Source organism: Mytilus trossulus, chromosome 10 (genome assembly GCF_036588685.1).
Source record: "Mytilus trossulus isolate FHL-02 chromosome 10, PNRI_Mtr1.1.1.hap1, whole genome shotgun sequence".
Classification (NCBI taxonomy): Eukaryota; Metazoa; Mollusca; class Bivalvia; order Mytilida; family Mytilidae; genus Mytilus; species Mytilus trossulus.
Window position 1 is genome coordinate 73149940 of NC_086382.1, and position 23604 is coordinate 73173543.

General features: G+C 31.7%; 1 protein-coding gene and 1 long non-coding RNA gene across 2 annotated transcripts in view; one reads left to right on the plus strand and one right to left on the minus strand.

Moving 5' to 3' along the window:
• Nucleotides 1-6103: 6103 nt before the first annotated feature.
• LOC134688144 (kielin/chordin-like protein) overlaps nucleotides 6104-23604 on the minus strand; it is a 76646-nt gene continuing 59145 nt past the window's right edge. The window contains exons 26-45 of the mRNA XM_063548617.1: nucleotides 23214-23384; nucleotides 22619-22712; nucleotides 21700-21782; nucleotides 20408-20569; nucleotides 19988-20081; nucleotides 16936-17109; nucleotides 16293-16375; nucleotides 15396-15504; nucleotides 14851-14933; nucleotides 14007-14109; nucleotides 13711-13799; nucleotides 12613-12765; nucleotides 11499-11652; nucleotides 10674-10797; nucleotides 10242-10353; nucleotides 9392-9493; nucleotides 8636-8800; nucleotides 8158-8268; nucleotides 7406-7586; nucleotides 6104-6925 (exon numbers count right to left, since the gene is read on the minus strand). Of these exons, the coding sequence (XP_063404687.1) occupies nucleotides 6693-6925; nucleotides 7406-7586; nucleotides 8158-8268; nucleotides 8636-8800; nucleotides 9392-9493; nucleotides 10242-10353; nucleotides 10674-10797; nucleotides 11499-11652; nucleotides 12613-12765; nucleotides 13711-13799; nucleotides 14007-14109; nucleotides 14851-14933; nucleotides 15396-15504; nucleotides 16293-16375; nucleotides 16936-17109; nucleotides 19988-20081; nucleotides 20408-20569; nucleotides 21700-21782; nucleotides 22619-22712; nucleotides 23214-23384 (2580 nt within the window). The 3' untranslated portion in view covers nucleotides 6104-6692. The remainder of the gene's footprint in view (nucleotides 6926-7405; nucleotides 7587-8157; nucleotides 8269-8635; nucleotides 8801-9391; nucleotides 9494-10241; nucleotides 10354-10673; nucleotides 10798-11498; nucleotides 11653-12612; nucleotides 12766-13710; nucleotides 13800-14006; nucleotides 14110-14850; nucleotides 14934-15395; nucleotides 15505-16292; nucleotides 16376-16935; nucleotides 17110-19987; nucleotides 20082-20407; nucleotides 20570-21699; nucleotides 21783-22618; nucleotides 22713-23213; nucleotides 23385-23604) is intronic.
• Nucleotides 17124-19524, plus strand: LOC134688522 (uncharacterized). Its single transcript, XR_010101823.1, has 3 exons — nucleotides 17124-17652; nucleotides 18387-18455; nucleotides 19219-19524. It is a non-coding gene; the product is annotated as an uncharacterized LOC134688522 (long non-coding RNA).

Here is a 23604-nt window from a genome sequence, read left to right on the forward strand (position 1 = left end):
CTCTAGTTTTAAGTCCAGATATTTGTTATGTGTACCGCAAATTACTTTTACCCATTTCTTACATGTACAAATATTTTGTTTGCAAGTTTGAATTTATATAACTGGGATGTGGTTAATTGAGATGGTAAACTTGAGATTTTATCCATGTAATTGTAAAGTTATTTATCATTTGTATGATATAAAAGTAAGTAGATGTTGTATGATTGCCAATAAGACAACTTTCCATCACAAGTGGATTTAAGCAATTATAGACGAACAAGTAAAATAACAGAAATATGGAACACTTCAGGAATATTCAAAAAGGAAAGTCCCTAATCAAATAGCAAAATAAAAAGCTCTTTTAAAACACATCAAACCAATGGATAACAACTCATATTCCTGACTTGGTACTGGCATTTTCTTATGGAGAAAATTGTGTATTAAGCATGGTTTTATAGCTAGCTAAACCTCTCACTTGTATCACAGATGTGTGATCAAAACAACTGTATGGCATGCAACAATTAGAAAAACCTATACTAATACAGTGTTTCTTCTGTTACTAATGGCCCATACAGGAAAAATATGAAACACTTCAACTGAGACAAATAATAATTTAGGAAACAATATATGACAGACATGAACCAAGGACAACCACAACAGATACATTCCAATTCTCGTATCTACAATTCTGTCCTCCTTTCTTGTATTTTAGGATAAATGTATGCAATAGGATAGTCCAATTAAACGCTTGTAATAACAATAAGGGAAAAGAAATTATAATTTTAGGCATTTGAGACATTGAGTACAACCAATTTGACATGCCAAATTAAACTTGTCACTGGGTTTGTACTCACATTAGCAACATACATGATTGCCACTTGTGAAGCAGGAACAGCCTTTTTTTTTTGTACTTATATTATAACAAATGCAGACATAGAAAAAATGAATTATAGTCTATATTCCTCAATTTTGAAAGTGCACATAGACCAAAATGAGAGACACACTGACAGTCTCATAAATCAAAGTGGGGCCAAATGAAGATCTACATAAAGAGGTGCCAAATTAAAGGGATGCAAAGATTTATATCTCCAGTATAAATTATAACATTAGCCACTAAACCAGCTGAGTATAACCATTGACTGTTGTGAGTAGTATATGCATGGTTTGATGTACCATGAAAGACATGTTTTCAATAACATTTCGCTAGACTCCAGGGGTAACCCTCCTGCCACTGAAACTTCTGTGACCTTGAACTGCATTTTTGTAAATTTTATGTTATTTGGCTGCTGTCTCAATAACTAATTTAGCACATCTTTTTAGCTCACCTGGCCCGTAGGGCCAAGTGAGATTATGCCATCACTTGGCGTCTGTTGTTGTCGTCGTAAACTATTCCAAGAATCTTCTCCTCTGAAACTACTAGGCCAAATACTTCCAAACTTTAACTGAATGTTCCTTAGGGTATCTAGTTTATAAATTGTATCCGAAGTTTTGATCTATCAACAAACATGGTCGCCATTGCTAAAAATAGAACATAGGGGTCAAATGCAGTTTTTGGCTTATATCTCAAAAACGAAAGCATTTAGAGCAAATCTGACATCGGGTAAAAATGTTCATTAGGTCAAGATCTATCAGCCCTGAAATTTTGAGATGAATCAAACAACCCATTGTTGGGTTGCTGCCACTTAATTGGTAATTTTAAGGAAATTTTGCAGTTTTTGGTCATTTTCTTGAATATTATTATAGATAAAGATAAACTGTGAACAGCAAAAATGATCAGAAAAGTAAGATCTACAAATAAGTTTATACTACCAAAATTGTCAATTGACCCATTAAGGGGTTATTGTCCTTTAATGACAATTTTTCACAATTTGTTCATCATATTTGCTAACTTTAAAAAATCTTCTCCTCTAAAACTACTCAACCAAATTCAATCAACTTCAACTGAATGATGAGTAGGGTGTATAAAATAAAGTTTGTGTTTTATTTTCTATTTTGTCAAAAAACATGGCTGTCATGGCTAAAAATAGAACAGAGTAAATGCAGTTTTTGGCTTATATCTCAAAAACTCCAGCATTTAGAGCAAATAAGACAAGAAGTTAAAGTAATTATTAGGTCAAGGTCTACCAGTCCTGAAATTTTCAGCCGAATTGGGTAACTGGTTTTTCAGGTATAATGCCCCTGAATTGATGATTTTAAAGAAATTTTGCAGTTTTTGGTTATTATCTTGAATATTATTATAGATACAGATAAACTGTTAATAGCAAAAATGTTAAGCAAAGTAAGATCTACATATAAGTCATATTTACCAAAATTGTCAATTGACCCCTTAAGGAGTTATTGCCCTTTAAAGACTTTTTTTCACAATTTGTTCATCATGTTGACTTACTTTCAAAAAATCTTCTCCTTTGAAACTGCTGTAACAATTTCAGCTAAACTTAGGCTAAATGAGTTTCAGAGTATCTAGTATAAATTTTATATTTTATTTCCTTGTATACACATGTCAAGAAACATAGCTCCTATGGCTAAAATAGAACATAGAAGAAAATGATTAATTTTTTTTTTTTGCTTTTGAAGAGAATAGGACAATTCAAAGAACATTTAAATAAATTGAAAAGCCAAAATAATCATTGATGAGAGATTTAACCAAAAAAATTTGTAAGGGTTCCGCGGAACCCAGTGTCTCGCCTACTTTTGCTGTAAATCGCAGGCTCAACATAAAGGAGGAAAAAAATCAATAAAAATATTCCTTTTGATTGTAAGAAGCATCTGTCCAAGTTTGTTAAAAAGGTAGGATAGTTAATGAATCTAATTAATGTTTTGAAAACTTAAACTGCAGACTGTATATTATGTTAACTGGAAGAAAATGTAAGTCCCTTTAAAAGTAAAATACAGAAAAAATGGAAATATCTTTTAACAAAATTTACTTCTGGATACTATCTTATGATCATAAATAAGCTTCTGTCCAAGTTTGGTACAAACCCAGCTAGTTTAAGAAAGTTATTAAATTTTTTAAAACTTTAACCACAGAGTAAATGTGATGTTTCTCTGTAGAAAAACTAAGTCCATTTAAAAGTAAAATATGGAAATAATGGATTTATTTTTTTTACAAAATTTACTTCTGGATACTATCTTATGATCATAAACAAGCTTTTGTCCAAGTTTGGTTCAAACAAAGGATAGTTTAAGAAAGTTATTAAAATTCTAAAAACTTTAACCACAGAGTGAATGTAATGTTTCCCCGCAGAAAAAACTAAGTCCATTTATAAGTAAAATACGGAAAAAATGGAATTTTATTTTTACAACTTTTCTTCTGGATACTATCTTATGATCATACACAAGCTTCTGTCCAAGTTTGGTAGAAATCCAGTGTAGTTTAAGAAAGTTATTAAAATTTCAAAAACTTTAACCACAGAGTGAATATTTGTGGACGCCGCCGATGCTGACGGAAAGTAGGATCGCTTAGTCTCGCTTTTTCGACTCAAGTCGAAGGCTCGACAAAAATTAAGGTGAGCGATTCAGGCTCTTGAGAGCCTCTTGTTATATTGATGTTCTTAAAATTTAATACAATGTTCAGTTTGGCCAAAATGATTAAAATAAAATTAACTTTTGCAACAGTGTGTTATGGCAACTTCTCTGAACCAAACTGAATAATATGAATCTTTATAGTTTTAAGGTGATAATAAGCAGATGTGCATAATACAAAATCATAGGGTAGTAGATGCTCTTATTTTTATGGTAGGGTTCTCATTGACCAAGTGGTTTATGTAGTTCTACTTCTGTAATCACTAGACAGATTTGAGTTTGAATGGGGGAACACTCTCCAATCATAATTCACAAAGATTGTCAGTTTTCCAATGGAAGATTGTTGGTTTTCTAAAGGCACTCAGGCTTCCTCCACCAATTAATTTCTTAGCCGAGCAAGACTTAATCAGCATGTTAATAGCAACTTCTAATCATAAATTGACAGCTAATCATCTCAAGACAATACAACAGTTCTTTATACATAATTTTAAAGCAGTGTAAGGGAGGTAATCAAAACATAAATGTGTTTGGATTACCTCCTTTTCACTGCTTTTGAATTGTCTTCAAGTAATCCACTAACCACCCTATTTTTTCCTCTTTTTTGCTCCTAATTCCAAAACAGTTTGGGCCATAACCCCTCAAAGCTACTCCTAACCATCCCTTTGTGTAATGGAAACTTGTGGTATAATTTCAGAGAGATCCATACACCTTTCCACAAGCTATTGTCTGGAAACTTGAAAAATTCTTATTTGGGCCCCTTTTTGTCCCCTAATTTATAAACTGTTAGAACCATGACCCCAAAAATCTATCTCAACCTTCCTTTAGTGGTTGTAACCCTTGAGTTAGATAGATTTAGATAGATTTCTATTCATTAATACAAAAGTTATTGTCCAGAAATCAAATGTCTTTAGATGACATGGACGACAAAAACGTGATATCAATATACAAACGCAAATTTTTTTACGGTTTAAAATAAAACTGGCCACCACAAAATACCCCAAGCATGGTGCTATAAAGTGGTGTTATAATCAATATTTTCTATGTAAATAAGGCTAACTAATAAAAAGACAAAAGTGTATAAACTACATTTAATGTTAATGTTACAGATTTTACACAATGAAATGACATACAACCTTTCATGAAGTGAATAAATATTGCACAAATACTATAATATAAAACTTTCAACATAATCAGACTGTAATGGCTTGTACACATTACTGTCTCATGTGGATTTGTGTTGGTAAACGTGAAAAAATACAATAAGTCTACAATGGCTAGTACAAATGATTAAACTATGTACTGGTAAATGCTATTAACTTAGGCACCACCCTTTCATCTCTTTTGGGATGTGCAAGGAAAGTAAGTATCTATTTCCATTAAAAATAAGGGAAAAAATGTATGCAATACTTCTGTTTGAAAAATGTCTTGTTTCAAACTCACTGAAAAAATAGCATTTTTTAAAATAAAAAAAACCTGATCAAGTCTACAATATCATATTGAAACCCTGTTTTGTGAGGTACAACTGACTAATAAGAATCATTGATAGACACTTACTTTTTTTACTTAGGTTAACAGACAATTAGGATGAACATGTGGAAACAAAGCATTCATTCTGCATCATAAGACTATAAATAATGAAGCATACAACATCAACAAAATTACAAAAGCAAAAACAAAGCAATCTCACAAAAAACAAAAACAACTTTGGGTGATTAAACATGTGCATTTAGTCCATTTACAAAACTAAAAACCTTAGATTAAAGTTAAAGTATACATAACTGTGGCACAAATGATAACTCTGTATGAGATTTATTTATAAAAGCAGCCTCCTCTTTAGGGACCACACTTCTCTGTCCCCTCCCCTTCCCTCACTGAAAGCCAATCAGATCATCATAAAACATTTTGTCAACTTTGAACCTTTAGTTTACATGAAAAGGGTTACAATGTCATTGATTTAGATTTTGTATTACATACATTCATTTCTTGACTTTGTTAGTGTAACACAACACAGCGTGAGAAATATATCTAATAAAAGATTGGAAAAAATAAAAAGGATTTTATTGAAGACTTTCTTCTTCTATTTTACTGTTATTTTCCTCACATATATTAAATGTTTGTTTAACCTTAGAAGATTAATGAGACGTCTTACTTTAAGCATGCAATTCTTACTCCATTCAGTCATGTCTCCAAATGATAAATTCATTATATAAAATTAAAGTATATGTGATACCATGACAATAGTGAAAAGTTCATGTTTCACAATAAAGAACTAAATCTATATCTATAAAAATACAGAATATAATTTAAGGCACTATAGTTTGCTGGTGATAAATAAACCATGAGGTATATAGTATTGTGTTTTGATTACACCATTAATACAGACACTGCAAAAATAACATTTTACAGCAATTTTCATGAGTATTTAAAATTCCAGACCACATCCACTTTAAAAGAACTTCATTTTTGCCCCAACACATTTGGTAATGAGGAATTAATTGATTGACTTCAAATTCAGATTTTTTTTTCAATAAAATCTTGTAATAATTATTATCATCTTCATCATTTTACAATCTAAAATATTTTTTTTAGGATCATCCAGTGATATTCTTATATGCCCACCATTGCAACACTTACATGTACCAAAACAAAGGAACAATTACCTTGTATGGGGAAAAACATTGAATATATATCAATGTAGTACCTTATGGTTTGGTGATTTCTATGAAAAACTGAATAAAGATAAAGCCCTTTACCCTAGCTTTGTTCCTAATGGGATCATTCCCATGTTTAGTGAATACTGATTACTTGAAATATTGCCCTCAAGTCAAATCTCAATCAATTGCTTATCCCCCCTTTTTTTAGTCCATTTAAAGTGGAATGATCTTCACAATTCTTAAATATTTTGTCATTTTCACAGAAAATACCCCCTCTGTGCCACACATATAAAATATAACAAGAAATATCTAGTACAACATACGTATTCATAACTTATGCCTTCCATAGATTAAACATATAATGCCTAGAAATTATTATTCTTGAAAAAGATGTGTGTTTTGACTCTACAACATTCTCTGTCATTTTTTTCTACCTTCAACTTGCTCTTCCATAGCTCAGTCATGAAGATCATGAATTTACATCCTTTCAACATTTAATAACCGAAATAATATCATTGTGGTAATTTAAGTTTACGATCACCGTCCATTAACAGGAATATCTCCACGGTTAGTTGGTGGACATTGAGTTGGATTAATACACCTGCCCTCGTGTAAGACTTTATCTGCCGGACACTGACAGCTTGCTTCACATGGTTTATAACACTGTTCTGGCATATCACTGATGGGTGTCTGGTAATTAGAACAGTCACGAGGACAGACAGGTCCACACTCATCAAATACAAATCCTTTCTCTTCTTCACAGTCAAGTGCTGAAAATATTGAAACAAATAAAGTCTTTGTAATATCAAAAAAAAATTTATCATTTGGGGAATTTGTGTCAATGGATTGTCACTAAGGGTGCAATTTGCATGAGGTTGACCTTTATTTCAATGAGGTTAGTGAACGTTTGAATTTGCACTTGAAGAATAGAACCTAGATCGTTTGGGAAAAGTTTACAGCTGCAATGTGATATGATAAAAATTGTGTGCATAAAATTTCAATCATCTAGCAAAATCATGAGTGCAATTTTTTTTATAAATTTGATTGAAAATCAAATGGTTGAACGCAATTACTGATAAAAAGAAATCACTGGTCGCTCATATTCAATCTAGTACCCTAGCATTAAAAAGTCAAAATATAACTATCCCATAAATATCTATTCAAAATCAAATCTTTTAATTAATAATAATAATCATTTGAAACCATCAAACATTATATTCCCCTAACAAGACCATTCTAGATAAACTTACCACATAAACCTTCTGATCTCCATTCCAGCCGTACACCATTCCTAGCACACTCTAACACATAGGCCTCTAACAATTCACATAGACAGGTCTCCTCCACACCACAAGCACACACATCATACACACACGAAGTGAAGAAAGATTGAGGATTAACTACTCTGTGACATCGACTAAACTTCGGTCCCTGAAATGAACAAACCACATATTTATCTTTCAGATCTAAGAATTGATTGAAATGTAAATAAAAATAAATGGGAAATGTGTTCATGGGACACAGATGATGCCCCACTTGAATATAATGTTATAAAGAAACATAACCTCAGAACTGTAAAAGTGATGCTACCCAAATTTGTACTTGATCTGAGTTTTATGGTAAGAAGCATTGTGTTAATGTTTCATAACATTTACTTGATGCAAACTTAATTCAAAGAACAAAAAACAAAAAAATCAGGAATTTTTCCATTTGTAAAGGGGCAAAAGTCTCGCCACCAGCATCAATCACACTTGATCTTTTTTGTAATAAGCATTGTGTATAAGCTTCATATCATTTGGTTGAGGAAAACTTAAGTAAGGGAATGGAAACAAAAAATTCCACAATTTTTCCATTTGTAAAGTAGCATGCACATATAACTCTAGAATGGTAAAAGTGACACCACAAAAATTAAAACTTGATCTGTGTTTATTCGCAATAAGCATTGTGTATTAGTTTGATAACATTTGGTTGAGGCAAACCAAAGTTAGATATGATAACTTACTGTTAGTACAGAACATTGTTGTTGAGCATATTTTCTGGTACGGAAGATTTGAGCATCACACGGATCAAAGTCCTCTGCATCTCTACACCCAGGATTCAGCTGGGATTTTGTCTGCAATAACATAAAATATAAATTTCTACAAGATTCACTTGAAGATTCTGATAGAATTTACCTTAGATACATTGTAAACTTGTTTAAATTACTTTTTATTTGCTGCAAACATTTTTTTTTTTTAAATGCTAGATGAAAATAAATCAATCTTGAACTGAGTGAACTCAAGAAAGTATCCTCCTGCCCAACAAATTCACTTGGGTACATTTTCAGAAAGCGTTCTACAGCTATGTAAAAATTCTGGATTACCCATGATCCATCAAGCAATTCAAATGAGTTGCTCTCAAAAGGCAAAAAGACAGAAAGATGAATAGCTAGGGTTATTACTATTTATACCTCCAAAAACTTTGTTTGGAAAAAAACCTACCTTCCAACTATTACCAAATACACTTGGTGAGTTGGTAATTTGCATAGATGAAGTTTTCATATCATCCCTATCAAATCCATTGAAGTTACCACACAGACCACATAATTGTCTCTTGTAAGTCCCTGGTACTGTCAGAGCAGCATAACTCTCTCCATTCCATACAAACTAGAAAACAGAAAAAAATTTCAGCATTTTGCTTGGGCAGAATGAAACAAAGTACAATAAACATTATTTTAAAACAGATCTAGAGTATCTATTAAATATAAATATAAAGTTTATCGTCAGTTTTTGGTAAGCAGATGTTACTCAATCTTTAGTTTTGTGGACTGTGTTACATATTGTCTGTTTGTCCTGGTATCCTTTTTTGATGCCATGGTATTTTTTATTTTTCTTCAACTTATGCTCTCTTGAATTACCACTTGATTTATCATTTTTTTTCCTTTCAAGTTTCAAGCAAAAGTTTATTTTCTTCCATCTTTGTCCAGCATGGTTGTAACATTCATTGTTCATCCTATAAGGGAGACAACTGCATATTGATTACTGTGGAATTAATTTTTTTTTGTAGGAAAATTTGCACTTTTATAAATGTCTCATACAAACTAATAGATAATTTGTATCTTGCTAATGGCTAGACCGTACCAACAAATCTACAATAATTGGTTATAATGAATCCACATTACCGGTATGTCATTTCAAAAACTTTTCCACTATTTTTATAGGCATTAAATCCACTCTATAATATTTCATTCATCTCACCTGTAATCCCAAAGTGGTATCCAACAGTATTGTTTGATCTTTGACATCTATAGTAAAATCTCTCCTACTCTTGTAAGGCAGATTCATTGGTAAACCATCCACCTACAGTAAATAATATGTTGTATAAATCTCTATTAATATACTACAAACACAATTATCAAAAAACAAAGTTCTAAAGCAAAAAAACTGATTTTGTTTCATTGTGGAATGAGTGGATGCTCCCTTCATTTCCAGCATCAAAACCTGGGCTATAAATCATGCTTTGAAAATTGACAACAAATTGAAATGCAAGTTTTATAAATATGATTCCTGCACATGTTCAAGTAGAATGTAAGAATAAAATATTGTCATGAAAGTATGAATTATTGGGTTCTAAAATATTTTGGTAATTTCTTTTCTTTTATAAGACAAGGTTATCAATGTTTAATTAAATATATGTTCTGCCAGATGCAGCTTGATACAACTGCAGCTGTCAAACCCGGTGATCAGTTGGAGCAAGTATGGACACTACATTTAAACGGGATGCAGCTCTAAATTAGGATTGTGATAAATTGTTTGACATAGCATAGGTTTCTGTCACAGAATAACTGTGGTCAAAAATTGGATATCAGACTTATACCTATTATAATCCAATATCCAAAATCTAAATACACAGTTGTATTCAGCATATTCAATTACAACTAAAGTTAGATTAATTAAATTATTAATGAACAATATTAGCTCTTTTTTTGAGAAATTTAATCATTTTTTTTTAGATTACCTTGCGATACAATTCAGAACATTTTTCTTCGCTTAAAAAAAAGTTAAATACTTAGAATACAAGTTTTTGGAAATGAATGAAACACAGTACCCTGACTTCAAAGTTCTGTAATAAATCAATCCTTGTTCTTCCAATAACTATAGTAAAGTTTTGTGCCCATGATATCCCGGAGAATCCTCTATCATGGTGTGTTACTTCTACCCTGAAAACATAGAACACTTTGTTAAAATAATGTATCGATAAATTTGTAAATTGTACCCTGTTAAATTAGAATATAGTTAAGTTTTGTATCAATCATACATTAGAAATCCCTCTGCCAAAAAAATGTGTAACTCTCCATTCTAATTCAATTCTGATCATTCTTTCAAACGATAATAACAGGAAAGATATGCAATTACATTTGTAAAATGAACCAACTGTGTCCTTTTGGTCTTTTGTGGATAGTTGTCTAATTGGCAATCATACCACATCTTCTTTTTTATATTAACTACAATAAGTGTTGCTGACTACATTGAACAGTACCTGAAATCTCCTGACCCTTCACAATCTTCAGACATTATATATCTACAGTTGCCTTGGAAATGTACAGTGTTTCCATCAAACGTCTGATAGTGGGGATCACCATACACAATACAACTACCAGGCTCTGTAATTAATATATTTTGAGACTGAAATACTATAATACAACCATATTTGTAATATTGTTTTTAGATAAGAAGTTAATTTGATTTCTTTTTTTAGAACTGCGTTGTAGAAATTTAGGTAATTTTGAAAGCACCATCACAACTTCATCTATGCACAATAAAAAAAATCATGTTTTTCACCTATAAAATTTGGAACTATACATTTGATAGATTTAAAAAAGTCAATGCCATGTTTTTTTGACAGGTTGCATTACTTACGAATGACCGGGGCTATAATCAGATTTTCAGAATTTAGAAATGCTGAAAATTAAGTTCTAAGATATTTACGTAAGACACAGACAGGACAACATTGTCCAGGTTGTGTCACTAAGGAATAATCAGGACTAGTCAGGATCTATACACTAAGTTCTAAGATACTTACTTAAAACACAGACAGGACAACATTGTCCAGGTTGTGTCACTAAGGAATAATCAGGACTAGTCAGGATCTATACACTAAGTTCTAAGATACTTACGTAAGACACAGACAGGACAACATTGTCCAGGTTGTGTAACTAAGGAATAATCAGGACTAGTCAGGATCTATACACTAAGTTCTAAGATACTTACGTAACACACAGACAGGACAACATTGTCCAGGTTGTGTGACTAAGGAATAATCAGGACTAGTCAGGATCTATACACTAAGTTCTAAGATACTTACGTAACACACAGACAGGACAACATTGTCCAGGTTGTGTAACTAAGGAATAATCAGGACTACAGTCAGGATCTATACACTGTTCCTTGGTACAGTCAACATTATCTCCATAACATTTACAGGTGGTACATGCATCTTTCTTCCACGTTTCTCCAGACTGAAATATAGAAATTAGTATGTCTAAATGTCTACTGAATTAGATGATGAAAATATAGGATTGCTATATGTCTTTGTTGTATTAAGGTGGTACCTTACACTACAGGGAGATAACCATGTAAAGTTAGCAAGACGTTTTAATTACATTGTGTTGTAAAGGGAATATTAAGATTATCAATGATCAAAATTAGTGTTTGTCAAACTTCTATATAACCAGTGTAATTTTTCTGACAAAACGGTTGGTTCAAAATTTTTGAAACTTTTATATTTTTGTTAAAAGGTCAAAGTAAATACATTGTCAAAATTTTATGAAAATTAAACGAGCCAAATTAATTTAAGTGAAAGTGTTGGGTATCACCTTAAGGGAAGATAAATGGGGCATAATTTTGAATAGATAAAATGCCTTGAAAATATACAATTTAATGAATGAATTCCATCAGTAAACCATTTACTTTCAAAGACTGCTTTTCTTATGAATTTAGATTCTACCACTGACTAGAGTATAAAAAGAGGGGCAAAAGATACCAGAGGGACAGCTAAACTCATAGATTAAAAAACAAACTGACAACACCATGTCTAAAACAGAAAAAGACAAACAGACAAATAATAGTACACAAATCACAACATAGAATACTAAAGACTAAGCAACAGGAACTCTACCAAAATCGGGGTGATCTCATGTGCTCCGGAAGGGTAGGCAGATCATACTCCACATGTGGTACCTGGGATGATACAATATTTATCTATTTGAGACAGTTAAATTCAAAAGCGAGGCTCGCCATGGGTTTTAAATTTTTTTAACCAATGAAGAACTGAGATGAAACAAACCACAAGTTGATTAAATAATAATAATCAACAGGTCAGGAAAAGGATAAATTGAAAAAGAATTTTAATAATTGCTTCTTTATCAACACAGAGTATTTAAGTCATTGCATGTTACTGTATTTTGTGCTGTAAGTACCTGTCTCCTGACCCCATCATATTGACAGGGTGTCTTGGGATACTCTTCACAGACTTTACAACATTCCCCTGGTGGTCTGACCTCTCTTTCATCTGCAAGACAGTTGAGAGCTTGACATCCTATTAACCTACAGCTCTTGCTACCAGCTTTGTCCTACAAATGGAAAGTAGAAAATCAACAGAGTTTACATAAAGGACCTAATTCAAGTGTTTACAGTTGAAGCAAATGCTGACAAATAAGGTTTTAGCAATAAATTGTAAAATGGAGCCTTTATTTCACTTTCAATTATACTTACTTGATTTTCATCATAGGAATGGTTCATTATAGCTAGTTACAACCTTTTTCCTGTAGAATTTTTTTTTGCAGCTTTTTTTTAAGACAGCAAATACATAGTCATGAAAATATCACTATAATTAATTACTAAAGAAATACACAATAAAACAACATCATACCAATATACTATCAAAAAAATTTCAATTTTTTGGGGTTGTATAAAAAGTCATAATCATTGCTGATTTCAGTGGGGAAAAAAACATAACATTATTGATGGGCATAAGGACCTTTGTTCAGGACATCAGGATAAGGCCATTCATTTTGCTGAAATTTGGATTTGCACTTGTCAGAACTCGTGTATGAGGGTCCTAATGTGGGTATCTTCATAATGAATAACGGTAAAAATTCTTGGCAAATAACATAAACAGTAAATTTTTGTGCATGACAATAAAAAGTACACTTTCAACTAGACGATAAAAAAAAAATGATTTTGACAAATCAGGTTAAATTTTTTCCAAAAATAACAGTAACCATAATTATTTGAGACCTCTGATGAATCATGATAAGAATACTTTGAAGAATCATGGTAAAATTCTAACCAATTTGAGGCTAAAGGTAGCGGAAAGGGACTGTTTGACGACTAACAGTAAAACACTTTCCTACCCTCAGGTATTAAAGATGATCAATTATTCAAGTTTTGGGAAAGAACCATTTAGTTTTGAGAATCATGGATTCAATGTTCCTTTTCACCAAGAATTAGAGGTCACACCCTCTCCTACCACCCTCAATAAAGAACAGCTGTAAAGGTGTTATGGTGTTACTTACAACACATCTACATTGTAGACAAAGATTGTCTCTATCTGTCCATACAGCTCCAACTCTGTAGTATCGATCTGTGGTAGTATCATGGCAAGCTGAAAATAATTCATTCAGTAGACTTGAAAATGTATTGAAAAATAGATTATCTATAGGAAAGGTACACAACAGTTTGGTTAATAAAGTGCATAGAGAACAAATAAATTTAAAACAAATTATTTGTTTAATTTTAACTTAAAGATTAGTTTGGAAATATAGTTAGTTTAAAAATAGCTCTAGAAATTTAAAGAGAAATAAGAACTTACGTGGACATTTAGGACAGCATTCTCTGTCTTCTTTCAGTTGGACAGCTGGTGGACAGTTCAACAATGGACACACTTCTTTCCTACAAATCCAACTCAAGGAACTCTAAAATGAAATGTTCAACATTGATTTAAGTATTCTGAATTTTTTTTGTCTAATTTTGAAACAGGTACATTTGTGTCAACAATTACAAATATCACTATCTCTTGATTTCTCAATCAAAAATTTAAAATTAAGAACTTCTTGTTTTTCCATCCCATATTAACAATCTTTATTTTTTATTAATACAAGAACTTTATGAAAATATAAACAACAAGAATGTGTCCCCAGTACACGGATACCCCGTCCATCATATCATTTTCTATGTTCAGTGGACCCTGAAAATGGTGTAAAATCTCTAATTTGGCATAAAATTAGAAAGATCATAACATAAAGAACATGTGTACTACCTTTCAAGTTGATTGGACTTTAACTTCATCAATAACTACCTTGACCAAAAACTTTAACCTGAAGTGGTACATATGTATGAACGGATGAACAGATGGACGGACAGAAAAACAGACGGACGGACGGAAGAACGACAAATGGACCCACAGACCAGAAAACATAATGCCCATAAATGAGGCATAAAAATCACACTGTGTTATACAATTTACTCAAACATGCAGATATGTTTTTTAAATTTGAGACAAATTACATGGTAAAAACAGTGTCGCCCCAAATTACATCAGATTCTCAAAACAACAGCTTACTTTAAGTTTTATTCTAATCTATCATATATAGTTCTGTATTTCAACAGTCATCATGATGAGCATATGTTACAATGTTAGACCCTCCTATACTTACTGTACACTGACAGGAAACACAAGGATCACTGGGTTTAGGTAGAATTGTCATCCCATAAGTTTCTCTTGTACAGTTCTGTCCACCTAAAAATAAAAACATCCAAATGTAAAAAAAAAAATTAAGGTGAAACAAGAATTTGTACACATTATCTCATTTCCAATTTTAGAGAACCTATCTTTAGTGAGACTAAATTCACATCATATTGAACATGCAAGTGTACTACATTTCACATGCTGATGCAACATTGTTTGTAACATTCATTTTGACCAATTTTCTTGGCATCAATTCCAGTCCATTGTAAACTCAATATGCAACCATCAAATCACCATTTGATGCTACCGGAGCTTCAATTGCAATACAGTTATCTACTTATTGATGTAACTTTAACTTCATGGTAAACTATCTTAAACTTTGAATCTTAAATTGAGCTAGATCTTTATTTTGAAAGTCTTTGGTTTGACAGGGAAACAGGGAAAGGCATCCAACCCACAACCTCTTACACTTAAGGTTAATTAGACTTGATGGAAAACAACATAAAAACCTACCTCCAGAACAAGTCGGACAACATTTCCCTACAGATGGAGCTATGATCTGGTCAGCTGGACAGTTAGAAGTTGCTGGACACATCACATAATGGCAGGTCATTCTTCCTCCCTATCAGATAGTTAATTAAACATATCATTATACTGAATGCCATTTTAACCTTCAACGCATACATTTTAAGAAACAAATAATTTATCAATTTCTATAAGACACCTGCATCAATACTTATTGGTACATTATTAAATTATGTATGATTATTTAGTGAATGCAGCAGGCATGAATTGTTGTTGAACTTGCAAGACTTAGCCATAATAATCACTAAATGAAAATAAAGTTAACAGAAATTTTGTCTCTGTGTCGCCTTACATAAAATAAAAGCTTTGCTGAGTGCAGCTGGATACATCCACAGAGGTCCAACCCTGAAACATATGGGCAAAAATGGACACAATATTCACGATTGACACAGGTCTGAATTAAGATTGTAATTAAATATTTGACATATAAGAGGTTTCTGAATAAATGTAGTCAAAGAACGTGAAATTGGTTATATGAATTGAATTTATATTCAATTCAAGATTTCTTGTTGCTGTGCACAATACTTAGTACATCTGTTGTCAGACTATTAACAAATAAAGGGAAGGTTATCTTAAAAGATATAAACCAGGCACCAAAGTTGACATATTATTGGTTTCTGATCTGCTCAAAGCACTTTTTGTCAATAGATAACAAATCACCAAAGCTTAATGCAAATTAGGTAAAGTTTTTTTTTAAATTAATGTCCAATGTGTTGTTGACGGAAGGAGGGACAGACGAACGGACATCAAATGGACATACTGTCAACTGCATACCATAAGACATCACATAAAGGTGCCTGTAAAAGCTGTGTTTTTTGTACTCACCTTACATTCACATAAATCACACGGATCTCCAGATGGACTGAACATATCACCATCACTGTAAACTCTATCTCTATGTCTACATGCTGAAACAAATTTTATTCAGATTTTAAGTAATTAATTTTTAATATATAATTTTAATGAGTCAGGTAAATTTAGTTTAAACACATTTGTTTATAGTGGATTGGTAAACCAGTTATTACAACTTATATTAATCCCTCTCCACTTTGTGGGTGCGAGTGCTGCCTTGTTGCGGCATTAGTTTGATCTTTTTCCAAATCTCCAAGGATGTCTTTTAAGTGCAAGAGATATTGCTCTCTCTTTACAGGGGTAAGCCATGTAGTGTCCCTTTCAAAAAAACTATCATCGTTTCTCAAGACAATTCTCACAAATTGTGTCAATGGAGAGCTGAATATCAAGTCCCTGAATTTTTCTCCACGGAACAAATTTAAAGCAGTCTGATGCTCTAACCACTACACCATGGCTCTTTGATTTGATTCAATCTACTGTATATTTTTTATAGGAAAAGGAAAAATAATGTTTCAAAACAAAACTCAGAAACTTTTGTGATTTTTTAAATTATTGATGAATTGTGACGAGATAGGTATACGGAACTGGCTAAAACGTGTTGTTAAGTTCTACTTACTTGGACACACTGGACAACACTGGCCTGGTACATTGATCGGGTTGTCACATGTAGAAAAGCAGTGCATCTCCATACATGTAACAATACCCCCTCTACATGCACATGTTTTACATGGGTTGTTGTCTATTGTCCATGCGTCTCCATCACTGTGGTATAAACCATTATATCTACACCCTGTAAGAATATATGGGACAATACCCCTAATGCGCCTTGAAATGAGGAACACAAAAGTCACGTGTAAACAAAAAATCTCTGTGTAGTGATATTTGACACATTTCTATGATAAACAAATAACTGAGCTGAACCATTAGTGTTAATTTAGAAAATAAGGGAACACAGAATAAATGTGTAAAAACCATGGAGCTATGAAATGTGTTCAAAGTATTAAAATTTCAAAGAATTTATTGTGTTAAAATTGGGATTTTTTACCATGAGGAGCGACATCGCAAAAGGATACTCGGGGTTTGCTAAATTACGGAAAAATGAATCACACTTCGTACCCCGAAAATTTAACCACATATGTAAAAATGTCTCAGCTTCGAAACAAGCCATCATACATATACAAGTTTACGATATGGGCCGAGCAACAGAAGAAAACGTTACCATTACGGCCTATGGAATAACAATTGCGCATATTGCCCCATCTTGTGAGGAAGGATCCAGAGATGTCTTAAGCTAATTTCACCTTGTACACCACAGAAAATTGTTAAAATGATGGTTAGTAGTTTTTTATTTATACCTAGTTATCATAAATGATTTCAGATAAATATTATTGATAAAGAACAGCAAAAATTCAATAAAATTTTCACTTTTAAATGCATTACTGGCACGGGGCTGAACACTTTTTTTAGGCACAGTCATAACTTTGTTTACCCCCGAGAGATCCGAAATGAATTGTTTAGGCAAGAAAAAACTTACATGTAATATAAATAAATTGTAAGTAAACATGACACAATATAGTCTTTGTTATGCAATTATCACTCTGGTTTACAGGAATAGCTTATAATCAAGGGAGATAACACACTTCACACGAGTAAAGTGAGATACATCATACATGTGCTTTTATCCAATGATTTGACCCTGGTCAGTAGATATCATATGCAAATAAACAGAAAAAAAACATGTACATGTATTAAGAAAATCACGAATTACTATTGTTAATGCACATGAGCAAAACACAAGATATTGTCATTTCTCAGTGAAAAAGGGGGAGGGTCAAACCTTCTTGAACACAATATTGCTATTCAACTACATGTATTAAGCTAGTTAGCTACTACTCATTGCTTCTAATATAAACAGTTTAAATGAAGGTGGCTAAGCCACAAGGGAGAAGCATTTTTCTTTCTTTGTGATAAAATTTTCAAGAATTAGATTTTTCTCTCTCAATAATACTTATGTATTTAAATTAAATGATAACACAGTTTGAGTTATTTTTTTTGGTCTTATTTCAGTTCCAGACATATCATTACTTTTAAATATGAGATGACAAACTAAAGGTTTTAAAAAGTCCTGAATAACTGGTAAGCATTTGGATTTATTAGGTAAGCTCAAAATTATTTATTTATGGTATTTGTGCAAATGAAATTACAGTCTGTATGTTAAAAATATGCTTATATGAAAACTGTTGCTATGGTCTTGCTATTAAATGAAAAGGCTTGGTTACTGGTCTTTTCGACTCAACATTTCGAGTTAAATCTTGCGTCAACTGATTCTCATGTAACACTGCAAACTCTATTTAGCACTATTTTGATCTGTCATTATTTAATGACGCCATAATACGTGTGATGTCACAATGTTTCCTTTAATACCTCATGTGGATTTCTCACTGATAAAGGGTTTTCACTGAAATACATGTAAAAAGCCTTTTTTTCTCAAATAGAATTATGTGAATGGACAAGTTTTGAAAATTTGCACTTCATTGCACTCTAATTACATGATAAGAATGACTTTCCCAGTAGTTTTGAGGGGTTTCCACAGTATTATATACCAGATGTCCACTAGTAAGAATAGTTATTTTGCTGGGTTTTTTTTTATGAAATCTACATTTTTGCATAATTTCTCTGTCAAAATGCACTTTAAGACACAAGAAAATGTTATAGAATGCTTTAATAGGGTCTGTGTATTGTTATTTAAGGTTATCATCAGAAGTTTTGTCCTTGTTTTGACTAGTAAAGCTATACTGGAAGAAATTGATTATACATGCACGTTGTATTAAAAATAAATGAATATAGCGATAAAAGTGTCATTGCCATATAGTGCTGAAATTACTTTATTTTTTTTCAGAAATGGACAAAAATACACAGATTTATTCAGAATGTCATACCGATGAAGATCACCTAAAAATATTTGGAAAAATCAGAACTATGGATTTCAATATGGGACAATACCCCTAATGCGCCTTGAAATGAGGAACACAAAAGTCACGTGTAAACAAAAAATCTCTGTGTAGTGATATTTGACACATTTCTATGATAAACAAATAACTGAGCTGAACCATTAGTGTTAATTTAGAAAATAAGGGAACACAGAATAAATGTGTAAAAACCATGGAGCTATGAAATGTGTTCAAAGTATTAAAATTTCAAAGAATTTATTGTGTTAAAATTGGGATTTTTTACCATGAGGAGCGACATCGCAAAAGGATACTCGGGGTTTGCTAAATTACGGAAAAATGAATCACACTTCGTACCCCGAAAATTTAACCACATATGTAAAAATGTCTCAGCTTCGAAACAAGCCATCATACATATACAAGTTTACGATATGGGCCGAGCAACAGAAGAAAACGTTACCATTACGGCCTATGGAATAACAATTGCGCATATTGCCCCATATGTGATTACATCATGTTAGTTTATAGGATATGTAAAAAAAAATGTTGGACATAATAAATTTTCATAATTACTGATTTTATGATCAAGTCATCTACAAAATATGTTATCTTTTAATTTTCTATTAATTCTATCAAATATTTCTTTGTTCTAATCTTCTCTAAGATAACTATATATAAAGGTATTATGGACTTAAACTATGAAATAAATTATAAACTTACCTAGGCAAACATCACAACACTGTCCTGGAAGTTTCTCAGTCTGCAGACATGTCAGTCTAGGACAAGTTTGTGTCAGACATTCTACATTACCACTCTGTTACAAAAATAGAGAAAAACACATCAAAACAATATCACCATTCAAATTACGAAGGAAACTTTCAGTATTGCAATAAAAACTTCTATATTTTCTGACTCTTAAATATGCCATGACAAATTATTTAGTAACAATTCAGAGAAATAACATGATTGTTTTTAGCCCTTTAAAGTTACATTAATATTAATTTTTCTTGAAAATCTTTTTCAACGGGGGTAATAAAAAAGTCTGTAAAAATTTGAGTAATGATTATTTTAAAGGAGTGAAAAAATCAAACCTATATTTATCTTAAAAAATATGAAAATCACAGATGAAATGCATTTTACCTGGCATGAACAAGTGTTACATGGATCTGGTTTATACTGGTCTCCATTTCCAATTAATCTTCCCTCATACATGCAGTCATCACAAACAGGGCAGCAGTCACCCTGTCGAGGGTGTGTACAACGAACATCACATGACACAGCCTCACATCTCACTCTTCCTGCCTACATATAACATGAAAACAGTATGCAAATATCCTTTATGGGTGTTCAATTACAAAGAGAATGTCATTTTATAATTAATTCTTCATGTTATACAGCTTATATACATAATTTGAAAACCATATGTAATATACCTTATTTTTATTTGGAAATCTGCAAATGTTATCCTGAGAATCTGAGCCCTTGAAGTAGTTATGTCATACAACCACCACTTTTCACCAAATTTTAAATTGAAGACCTGAGAGATTTTACCATCATAAACTGAGATATATTAAATGGAACCAGCAACTAGATATTGGTAATTTAAGTAAAATGGTTGCATTACCTTTTTAGCAAATTCTACATGTAAACATTTCAAGTGTTTAAAAATATCTTGTAAATCAACAGTTTAAAGTTATCATTGCTACAGTTTTAATCCTACTCAATATGTTTAGTGTTAAGGGGGCTTGTGGGTCTAAATCAATTTTTTTATTTAATATAAGATTTCACTATATTTTTCTATAAATGAACTTTATCTTATACTTAAAAGAAAAATGAAATAAAAAAATTGGGTCACCGTTCATTTACGCCCACAAACTGCCTTCGAAAGAAGCATACATTTTTGTTAATGCTCTTTTTTTCTGTTGAACTAATAGGAGAAATTGCGGTAATATCGAAATACAAAAAGAACTAAATTACAGAAATCGCTTAAATCTTACAATTATTTAGTTTATATACAGAACATTCTAAAACAACAATAAAAAATATAGGTCACCGATAAGTAAAAAAAGATATTTCAATTTTAATGCCAAAAAAATGGCATTTTTGCACCAAAGGGAGATAATTTGGAGCTTTTTCAATGATATCTACATTTTAAAAGCCAATTGGGGCCAACAGGAATTGATTTTTTGAAATGCTTTTTGTACCATATGATAAAGTAACAACTACTTAAGGTAACAAATAAAATTTGTAATAAAAAATAAATGTTAAATTTTTTTCTGAAAATCATATACCCGCGAGCATCCTTAAATCGTTAAGAAGGATTTTCTACTGTTTTTTGTTATGAATCTTATGAAGTCTCTATAATATACTAACCCTACAAGTACAGGTTTGACATTTGTCTCTAGGATTACTTAATGTTATAATATACTAACCCTACAAGTACAGGTTTGACATTTATCTCTAGGATTACTGAATGTTTGACCATCTCCAAATGTACCACCATGGAACTGGCATACTGTGAATAAAGGACATCTAACTGTTATAGTCTGAGAACACAGTTATTTCGTAGTGCATTTCTTGACAATAAATGGAAATAAAAAAAATCCCAGCTGCGCATTCTGATCTCAATAATATTTTTACAGTGTGTTGTACTACTTGTGGGACAAATTATATCAAAATTATAGAAAACTTTATCAGCTCTAACTCAAATTATGGACAATTTTTTTGTTAAGGGAGTCTTGAAATCTTTTGACTGCTTCTGAAATTCTAATTTCTAACCTTTTTCAGCTGGACCAAATCACTACTTCACTTAAAAATTTATGAATTAAATTTGTTCATCCTTCTTGCTATTTGAGGCAAAAAAACATGGAGAAATAAATTTGGAAGGGGTATATAAAAAAAAATTGGCAAGTAACACACTGTCCATACTAGTGACTATATTCGTGGACAATGAAAAAATGGGACGGTAACTGTGTACTTGGACCTTATAACTGAGATGGTAATGAATCAAAATAAAATAAAATATGCCCTACTATACAAAGATGTTAACACACTTATATCATATTGTTTTTATTTAATAATATATGACTCTAGTTTACCAAAATAAATAAATAAGTATGAGCAGATAATCAAAATTAATTTTATATATATATGTAAAGTCCTTTTTGAAAGTCCTTATATGTATGTCTGAAATATTTGACATTGGATGTTAGCCTACTATCAAATAGTTAAAACTCCTGACAACATATCTATAAATCTAGCCTCTAGTCAATGTAAAAAGGTATCTCTTTATAATTTAATATTCAAAGAAATATTAGCCAATTGCATTAAAAAAAAAAGATAAATTCCTACCTGTGCACACAGGACAACATTCCCCACGATTTGTCACTGGGTTGTCACATCTAGGTACAGGACATATCACAGTCTCACATACAATATTTCCACTCTGTAAACAAAATACTTGTTTATAATATTATCATTATAGACAAAGATTATGTAAATGGGAATGTTTTTATATTCTTCAAAATTTTAAAAAGAAGAATGTTTACACAGATCTACCTGGGATGAAGGTTATTCTAAAAGACCATTCCTTTCCCAACATCATTCATCAATAAAAAGTCTGTGGACTCAAAACTCACCTCAGAAAGAACATCTTTTTGATCATTCCTTTCAATTAGAGCAACTCTGAAGGATCTATTCTTAATATCTAGAAGCACATACTTTTCAAATGTATTTATCCATAACAAGCAACATTAACATACATCTTTTTTCTAATTTTAAGGTGATTTATTCTCTGTAAAAACCTTTCTTGTATTGTCAAAGTCCCTCTATACAGCAAGAACTAACCAAATAAATACAACTTGTACAAGGTTTGATCTCTTCTATAAATGATGCATGAAAATGGACCTACAATTGCAAAATAGTTTCTAAATACAGCTAAACTTACCCGACAAGAACAACTTCTACATGGATCTACATCCGATTTAAAGGTGACCCCATTCCTTTGGACCTTTCCTTCATAGAAACAGTCCCTACATACAGGACAACAATCTGTGGTGTTGGAAGGATGGTCACATGTTTCTCTACAAGTAACTCTGGAACATCGGACGTTACCATTCTGAAAACAGAAACCTCAAACAGTTACGATCAAGCTTAAATCAGTATAAAAAGAACTAATATCATATATTTTCATATATATATATGCAAGCTTCATTTCAGTATATTTTGTATGTAGATGTCTTTGAAGGATTACATAAGAAAGGCAATATACAGTTTATTGAAAACATTGACTTTACTGATAAAATTATTCTTCTAGGAAATATTCAAAGTATATATTG